General features: G+C 39.1%; 1 protein-coding gene across 1 annotated transcript in view; it reads left to right on the top strand.

Annotated features, from left to right (window-relative positions):
- Nucleotides 1-961: 961 nt before the first annotated feature.
- The window catches only part of kdm6a (lysine (K)-specific demethylase 6A), a gene marked incomplete at its 5' end in the record, with an annotated part of 31,686 nt that continues 23,366 nt past the window's right edge, over nucleotides 962-9,281 (top strand). Inside the window, 4 exon segments of the mRNA XM_025008784.2 lie at nucleotides 962-983; nucleotides 1,398-1,432; nucleotides 5,473-5,566; nucleotides 7,359-7,485. Coding sequence (XP_024864552.1) covers nucleotides 962-983; nucleotides 1,398-1,432; nucleotides 5,473-5,566; nucleotides 7,359-7,485 — 278 coding nt within the window.

Genomic DNA, 9,281 nt, shown 5'->3' with positions numbered 1-9,281 from the left:
GATATCAGAAAGCATAGAGCAGCTGGTGGCTTCACAGGGTCACGGCGCAGTTTGGTTGCTGTCAACGAGCAATCACCTATCCATGCCCAACTTTATTTAAATTCCACACCTAGAAGCTCAGGTTTCTTTCTATTCTGTGCATCGGAGTACTGAGTTGCTATTTTAAGTCATTATGCCTTCCAGGTCCCATTTTTAAAATCCTAATATTGTTAGCTTGAATAAGATGTTAACGTTTGAAAGTTGTAGAGAAGAACGAGACCAGCCGTGACACACCTTAGTAGCAGAGCTAAACCTCTGCGAACATGTGCTTTCTCCTGCCGGGTGCCATTAAAACCACTGGACACCAGTGTCTCATTAGAAGACTTCCAGCCCCTTTCAGGCAGCACTGCTGCTCCCTGCTGCAGAGATTGAATCGGGCCAGCCAATGGACATCTGTTGTTAAGGGAGAGCCAGCATGGGGGAAACACACCACACTAGAAACGAGTCTCTGTATTTCCTCTCTGCTGGCGTGCTATTTTAAGGACGATGGTGCTCCGCCTCAATCGGAGTTGAACTAGTAAAGAAGCCACAGCTTCTTTAAGGTGTTAAAGCACAGCCGGTGTGAAAAAAGGCTTTGGTTTTACAATTGAACTAGACAAAAGCAGGGCGCCTACAACAAGATGAGTGGACACAGGTAAGACTCTATGGTTCATCCCTTCAAGCGGCCCGTGTCTTTTCACGTTACAGCCAACATGGTTCACTCCTGGGCAAAAGCAGAGTGAATAAGAAGAGGGAAAAAGGCTCCAGTGCTTTGTATCCTAGTGGAATATATTAAGTCAAATTGATTCCAAGGTGGCTTTTATTCCCAATAACATCTGTATGTTTTTGTTACATAAATATACAGACCGCGAGTATTCATATTAAAAATGCTCCTTTCTTTTCTCTGCAGCATTTTCAGCTGGCATTGATCGACTCCAATCTGTGCACTTTGTCCAAAGCTGAAAGTAAGTAATAAACCTGTAGTTTTAACCGCTCTGAGTTAAAGCAGTCATACTCTGCTGTGTAGTAAAGTGTAGCATTTAGATTTAATATACCATCTTCTAAGCACCTCTCAGAAGAATATTTCTGCAGAGCAGCTCTTCTTCTCTTCTGCTGTTTCCCTGCTGACTGCCCAAGTCTGGGGTTGCCTAGGAGACAGCACAAGGAGACGGAACTGGAACGGCGTTCAAACACACTCCACTTGCACGCAGTGATTTCAGATTACATGTATACTCCGGAGAGAACATCATACTCCCCCAGCCGCCCGTCTGTTTTCCATACTGTAGTCTTCATTCATAGATCTTATAGAGGTGAATATTTAATGCACCAGATTGTTGTCATGGTAAACTAATCATTTTGTTTTTACTGTCCCCCTACAGTTCAGTTCCATATTGCTCATTTATATGAGATCCAGGTAAGAAAGCAGTTTAGATTCATTCTACAGTATTTCAGTGCATCAGGGCATTTAGTGTAGTTAAAAAAACTTTTCTTTAAAAAAATACAACAGTTTTTTTTAAAAATTCATTTAATTTTACTATCAGTGCTTTGGAACAAATGAGTGTTCGTGTTAACTTCAAGTTTTAAAGGTTTTTTTTTATTAATATAAAAGCAGTTGATCATCTATGAATGATCCAACTCACAAACTGATATTTATTTGGAAATCAGCATGTTTCCATCCACATCTTTTAAATGTCAAATTTTTGTATGGAATTTTTTGACATGTTGAGCAGAGGTGGGAATCCTTGGGCACAATTAGATTTGAATACAATTCAGAGTGCTGCAATGTGGTTATAAAATGATTGATACATTTAGATTATCTAAAAAAAATCCTTTGAACACTGATTTATATATTTTCAAGCCTATTTAAGAGTGCATAATATTAAATGTCAAAAAACTCAGACTTCTTACTGACAATTAGCATATACGCTAACTTGATATTGAAAACACAATAGAAAAGCTAAGCTTGTTTTTAAAGTTCTTTCTGAAGACAGTCATTCTATAATAAATTCAACAATTATTTACAGACAAATTCTTCAGGCTTCAGCAAAGAAAAGATGAAAAAGATGTGAAGATAGACTGAATTTAACAGCTGGAAACAAACAAGAGCAACAAGAATGAACTTCAGAACATAAATGTGCAAGATATGGATTGGGGCAGAAATGTTGAGCATCAAATAGGGTTGGGCAACAGGCAAAAATTTTGGATGGGCCAACGTCAGTCTAAGCACCAGTGATTGGCAATATATTGGCTTCATGAATGTCTCTTTTTTTTGAGAAGGGACTACTGGGAAATACCCTGTTTCTTACAAGTGTGGAAGAAGGTTTTTGTGGTATAAAAGAACACCATGTCACTGTTATGGGATCATGTTAGTTTTAAGCCATGGAGTCACTCAAAATATTTGACAAGAATTAGACCAAATCTGTGCAACCAACACCGAGTTGACATTAAGAGCTTCAGTCAGCTTTGTTTTACTGACAACAGACATGAGTTGAATAAACTTTTGAACTGACTAGACATGGTGACCAGTTAGACTAATACATTCACAGCCCCTCAGCACCATTCAGAGGCTCTGCATTCTGAAGGCATAAAGGCAAGGTAATGCATTGGGTTGAGGAAACGGCTACAAATTTAACAAATCAGCTGAAAGGAAGAAAACGCCGTTCAAAATTCGTACTTGCAAAATGAAACTCCCAGGCAGAGTTTCACACATAGTGTATCAGTAAGCAGACTATTGTAACTCTTGTAATTGTTTTTTACAAATACAAATCTTTTTTTTTTTTACACACAAATTCTTATTTACACATGCACAAAGATGAAATTCTCAGACAGTTTGGTTTACAAGGTTACAAAATGTAATTCACGACTACGCGTTCTGATTTCCAACCACAACATATTTGAGTGGAATTTGTGCCCATAGCTGCAGTTGTCAGAGCAGTGCACACCCACAGAGAAAACCAACAGTTAACGTGTTCAGGTGTAAAAGTGAGCGTAAAGGGGAAGGACTGCTGCTCATCGGCTGCCCCTTTCACCAATAATGTTAGAGACCACTTCCTGCACATGTTGCACACTAACATTGTAAATGAATAAAATGAACTGGGGGCACAGATGTGCCAGCAGTGCCCTTCTGAGACTGATGCGTTTCCAACTTTACACATATGTTTAATAACAGAATTACTAAAAACATAGAGGCACTCAGGAGCTTTGTAGAACTTAGAGGCTTATTTATTAAAAGTTGATGTTAAGAAAGAATTTGCCGCACTTTGGCGGAGCTTTTCAGCCACAGTGTATGGGAATTTGATATATCCAGGCATCATATGGATACGGCTGGCATGGTACAACTCGGGGACCGGCCAGCTCACTCTGAAAGGCGGTTTTAAACTGGCACCGACAGCTTCTCCTAGTTTCCCTCTATAACACAGGGGCCAGTTCAGTGCAGATAAAAACAAATGGCCCTGGGACTCTGAATCCTAATCTGCCAGCAGGTGGGTGTGATCTCTGAAAACACACTCCCGTCTTAATTCTTCTATTGGTGACATTCTCCAGCAGTGCCAAAGCTGTCATTATTCCACAGTTAGTTATCTATGGACATGTGTGATTGTTTACACCCTGATGACTTTAGGAATCATCGCACATGACTTCTTTTGAATTGGTACGCTGATTTGACAGTTTTTATTTTTCTCAGTGAGAACGGAAGTGCCCCTTAAACAATTCACATGCATCTTCATGAGCCTGAGCTGTATGTGTGCCTCCCAAGCATGCAGCCACTGATGCGTGTTTGGCTACATCTACACATAACAACAATGGAGGACACTTTGCAGTTTGCAGTGCGTTGAGGTTGTTTTAATCAATCATCACCTTTATTTAACTAGATTAAAACTAATAATTGAAATCAAGATCTTTTAAAGGGGTGACCTGGCCAAGAGGTCATAGTCATAAAACAATGATCAAAAAACAAGTAATAGTACAGGAAAAAACACACAATCACTGTATTTTTACCTGCATAAATGGTTTCCAACTTTAAGTGAAGAGGTGTGGCATGATAATGACTTTACCAGTGACTTAAAACACAGACAATGGTTAAAAGTGTAGGCAATATAAAAAACCCCCAGTAATGTTAGAAACCAGACAATTAAAAACACAAGTAACAGTTAAATACAGGCAATGGTTCAAAACACAGGCAACATTTAAAGGTATCACTGACTCTCTCTTTCAGGATAGAACAAAAAGCTCCAAAAGAAATGAGGTCTGGGGGTTTTTGATCAGCCTGTAGGGAGTTCCATGTCTAGGCCCCTCCATCAGTCTCAGCCGTTGTGTCCTTGGGCAAGACACTTCACCCACCCTGCCTACTGGTGGTGGTCAGAGGGCTCGGTGGTGCCGGTGTGATGGCAGCCCGCCCCTTGCCACCATCAGCGCGTGAATGGGTGAATGATTGACTGGAGTGTAAAGCGCTTTGGGGTCCTTGGACTAGATAAAACGCTACACAAGTGCAAGCCATATACCATTTACAAAGCTGAACACTGAATTTGTAAGGCGTGTTGTATGGGGGTAAATGTGGTCCAGTTTTATCGATCAGTTTTAAACCGTAAATGCTCAAATTCATGAGAAAACATGTTTAAATGCCTATTAAGTTTAGAAAACCAAATGAAGTATTTTTTTTTGTAGTAAGGCGAGCTTCAATACTTTGTAGTTTGATACTGTTGACTAAAACTGTTTGCATGGCGTCAGCACATTCTCACAGTAGGGCAAATCGTTGCATATATTTATACACACTTTCATGCCACATTCATCTTGATACGTCCCCAGTTGTGCGTGGAACATCTATTTCTGTGCGTGAGCACTTGTTAATACATGGGGCCTCAAGATGCTCTCAACATGTTCGATACTGTTGACTGTCGTCTCTGAACAGACTCAGTTTGCGTTTTCTGTCTGGCCTCTTCTTGGCTTGATGAAAATCATTAGTTCAAACTATAAGTGAGAGCTTTTCTGACTTATACACCTCAGCTGGAGGCGTCTTTATTGCTTGCACACAGGAAGAGTCAGGACTGTGTGTGCATCAGCATGTACTGACCCATATATAGATTTTTTTTTTCCTAGCTTTAAAAATCAGTAAAAAGCAATGCTGTTTGTTTTTAAAGAATAATAAACATTGCTTAAGCTGATAAGACTAATAAGATAACACTAAGCCATCCACTTTTAATAATATCTGTCGCTACTAATTCAAACTCGGGTTCAACAAGGTCGTCGAACAAACTGGCAGCTCAGGTTTCCCTAAAATACAAAGCATGCCCTGCAGTCAACACACACTTAAAGCTGTGTGTGTGGTCATTATCAGTCTGAGGAGAAGCTCAGAGTCTTTGTCTGTGGCCAGATAGAGCCATAAAACCCTGTCCCTCCTGTCTGGCTCTAACAACCTGACTGTCTCTTTCTTTTTCCGCCCTGCCTCTTTCCCTGCAGAAGAAATACAGAGCAGCAAAAGAGGCATATGAAAATCTGTTGCAGACAGAAAATCTTCCTGCACAGGTGAAGGCAACCACACTTCAACAACTTGGTAAGTGCCTCTTTCTTTTAAACCATCACTTACAGCTTCACAAATAAAAAGTAACATATGTTGCTGACTAAAATACGCCTCAGCATTTTTTCCTCTCTGCTTTGTGCGGCAGCACAATGTTCATGTTTTATGCATCATTGCAGTTTAAATAAGACTTTTTTTTTTGTGCTGTGCAGAAGTGGTGCTTTGTTCCCTGCTGATTACTATTTCATGTTAAATGGTTTTCTGCAGTTTTGGGTTAAGCACATGCCATGGAACTGATTTTTTTTTTTTTTTTTTTTCTTGTTTTCTTCCCTCACCTTGAGAAAAAATGTGTAGGGTTCAACTAAACTAAATCTGCGGATTTTTAGATTTTGAGTCATTTTAGGAATCTGTTTTCCCCTTAGATACAGTGGGTACGGAAATAATTCAGACCCCTTTAAATTTTTCACTCTTTGTTCAATTGCAGCCATTTGCTAAAATCAAAAAAGGTCATATTATTTCTCTTTAATGTACACTCAGCATCCCATCTTGACAGAAAAATAAACAAATGTAGAAATTTTTGCAAGTTTATTAAAAATGAAAAACTGAAACTCTGAAAAAAGAGGGTAATGAAAACGGATGGTTGGATGCACCAGGGTTTTCACGAGGATAGAGTTTCAAGCTTAATACCATTACTGAAGAAAACAATTATACTATTTTCAAACACTGTGAGAGTAGAAAAAAAAGGGAATTGTTCTTGTTGGAGTTTCTTTGGGAGAACGCCAAGAACACAAAGTTAATATTTCTAAGTACAAACATGGAGTACAGACAGCAAAGTGAGGAAATGTAGTTTTGTGTTATCCAGCAGTCTAAGCAGCCTGTAGCAACATAACTAAAGGGATAGCTCAGGGCAACCCTTGGTTTATCCCTAAACTATGGGTTAAAAAAAGTTTTCAAAACTTAGTCTTAAGAGTAGACATGGTATCTGCCCTACAAAGTTTAGAAGCTGAACAATACAAGCTTGGTACAGTGCCAAGATGTTCCGGTCTTGTGCCAGTGCGCCGATAAGGAGTCAGTCAGAGTTAGAGCAGCATGTTAGCTTCTGGAAGCTGACAACAGGAGGACAGGCCTGACAGAAAGCCTAATTTATTATAAAATGTGCACAAAAACTGTTACTACTGAAGGTAGAAACAAAAACGATTTCTTTCACCTTTAGAAGAAAAGCACAAAGTACAAGCAGACAATGAAGGCACGTGTGGAGGACACAAGTAGATTATATTAATCGTGAGGAGGACTTTAAATTATAGGAAGACCAGGAGGTTTATGGAAATTACCCTTACATTATTTGGTCAAGATTTTAATGACTGTCCAGACAATGTTTCTATTTTTTATAAAAGGTCACAGCGAAGCATGCCTGTCACAAACTGAAGAAAAACTACCTCACGCCACGAGGACTAGGGGTGGTCTGCCATATCGTTTCACTTTTCTCAGAGTGGCTGTGTGTGTGTTCTGCTTGGTATGAATTTGGTTTTGTGAAATAGTTGAAAGGCACAGAGGAGATGTTTAAGGCTGCTTCATTTGAATTGTGTGTCTGTGGTAAATACCACCGGCCTCTATGTCTGCTTTTTCACCATTACTGTTTGTATTAAGCTTTGTACATTGGATACGTGCTTCATTTCAGACAGGTGTGCTTGTTTTTACATTACATATGTTGTTTGTAAATTGAGGTACATCATTCTGCTCTCTCCTATATTAGGATACAAGTCCTACTAACTGGTTTTATTAGTTGAATGTTAAGGACTAACCTCTGAGCTTTTATCATGCTTTCCAGGCTGGATGCATCACACAGTAGAACAGCTTGGAGATAAAGACACCAAGGACAGCTATGCCATCCAGTGTCTGCAAAAGTCTCTAGAAGCAGACCCAAACTCTGGCCAATCCTGGTACCTTCTCGGCAGGTATGACAAAGAAAAACACGAGTGTTTTGTGTGCGAGATCCCTCAATTCCGAAATTCTTGGTACACTGTGCAAAATGTACATGAAAGCAAAATGCAATGATTTTTAAATCCCATAAACCTACATTTTATTTATGGTTAAACATAGTAAAGATGTCAAATGCTTAAACTAATAAAATTGGCAAAGATTTTCTGAATTTTATGGCAGCAACACATTTTTAAAAAGTTGGGACAGGGGCAACAAACGGCTGTAAAAGTAAGTGGTATGAAAAAGAAACAGCTGAAGAAGCAATTTGCAACTATTTAGGTTAATTGGCAATAGGTCAGTAAGAGGACTTGGAATAAAAACATAATTTCAGAAAGGATGAATCTCAGAAGTAAACATGGACAGAAGTTCACTGTTCAGCAAGACTTTGCATCTAAAAATGGTGAAGGAATTTCTAAATAATGTTCCCTAGTTGAAAATTGGGAAGACTTTGAATATTCCGTCATCTATAGTTCATATATCATTAAAAAATTTCAAGAATATGTGGAGAATTAAGGCTGAAAGTCAATATTGGAACCCTGTGATCTTCGGCCCCTCAGGCGGCACCAGATTAATAACGGGCCTGATTCTGTTATGGACATCACTGCATGGGCTCAGGAACATGAGCAAATCATTATCTGTAATCACAGTTGGCTGTGCCATCCACAAATGCTGACTGAAGCTCTATCACGCAAAGAAGCCATATGTGAACTCCATCCATCTTCTCCAAAACCAAAGCTCTCTGAAAATGGACTGGGGCAAAGTCTTCCATACTAAAGATTAGAGGGACTGTCCAGCCTGTTATCAGAGCACAATTCAAAGGCCTGCCTCTCTGATGTTATTGGCAGTACCTATGCCATGAGCAGATTACACATCTGGAAAGGCACCATCAGTGCAAAACAACTGTATGCAGGTTTCCTAGCATACTCTCTTATCCATATGTCTTTTTCAGGGACGGCCATGCCTGTTTCAGCTAAACAGTTGTAAACCTCATACTGCGTTGATTACAACATGACTTCATAATAGAATAGTCCGAATGCTGAACTGGTCTGCCTGCAGTTCAAACCCCTCACCACCTCTCAACATTTGACGCATCACGAACTGGACAGAAAGTCCAGCAAAGATGACCCCGGGCTGTTTGAACAACTAGAATCAAACAAAGTCTCTTCAGTTCCTACACATCTACAGACTGTTGTTAAAAAGGAGGGGATTCTTAACAGTGGGAAACACGGACTCGTACATTTTCTTTTTAGATGTGTTACCGCCATTAAATTCAAAATTACCCTTTTTCCCCCTTAAAATTTTACAAAGTCTTAGTTTTGACATTTGATATGTGTACTATCAATTAGTGCTGGCCGATATGGAAAAAATCCTATATCACGATATGGATAATTTTATATCACGATAACGATATATATCACGATATACACCAATTACGTACGTTGTCAGTTATTCTCTGAAAAATATGAAAAAAAAATCTAATTTCTTACCTTTTTCAAGCTTTATTTCGAAGTGACATTTAACGGAACTTTCACAAATGAGATCTGCTGCATTTTAGTGCAGCAATATATATGTACCAAATGACAACAGACTCTTATTATCTTCGACCGGCTATAGTTTTACTTTTCAATCAATCAATCAAATTTTATTTGTATAGCACATTTCAGCAGCAAGACATTTTCACAACTTTCCCCGGCTCTTTTACAACTTGTTTGACCTTGCACTTTTTGGATTGTTAAATATTCTTTTTCGTGTTTCTTCTTTAAGTGATAGA

This window comes from Kryptolebias marmoratus, linkage group LG6 (genome assembly GCF_001649575.2).
Source record: "Kryptolebias marmoratus isolate JLee-2015 linkage group LG6, ASM164957v2, whole genome shotgun sequence".
In the NCBI taxonomy this organism is placed as follows: domain Eukaryota; kingdom Metazoa; phylum Chordata; class Actinopteri; order Cyprinodontiformes; family Rivulidae; genus Kryptolebias; species Kryptolebias marmoratus.
The sequence above is the reverse complement of the archived record's forward strand: the minus strand, read 5'-3'. Positions and strand labels throughout refer to the sequence as shown.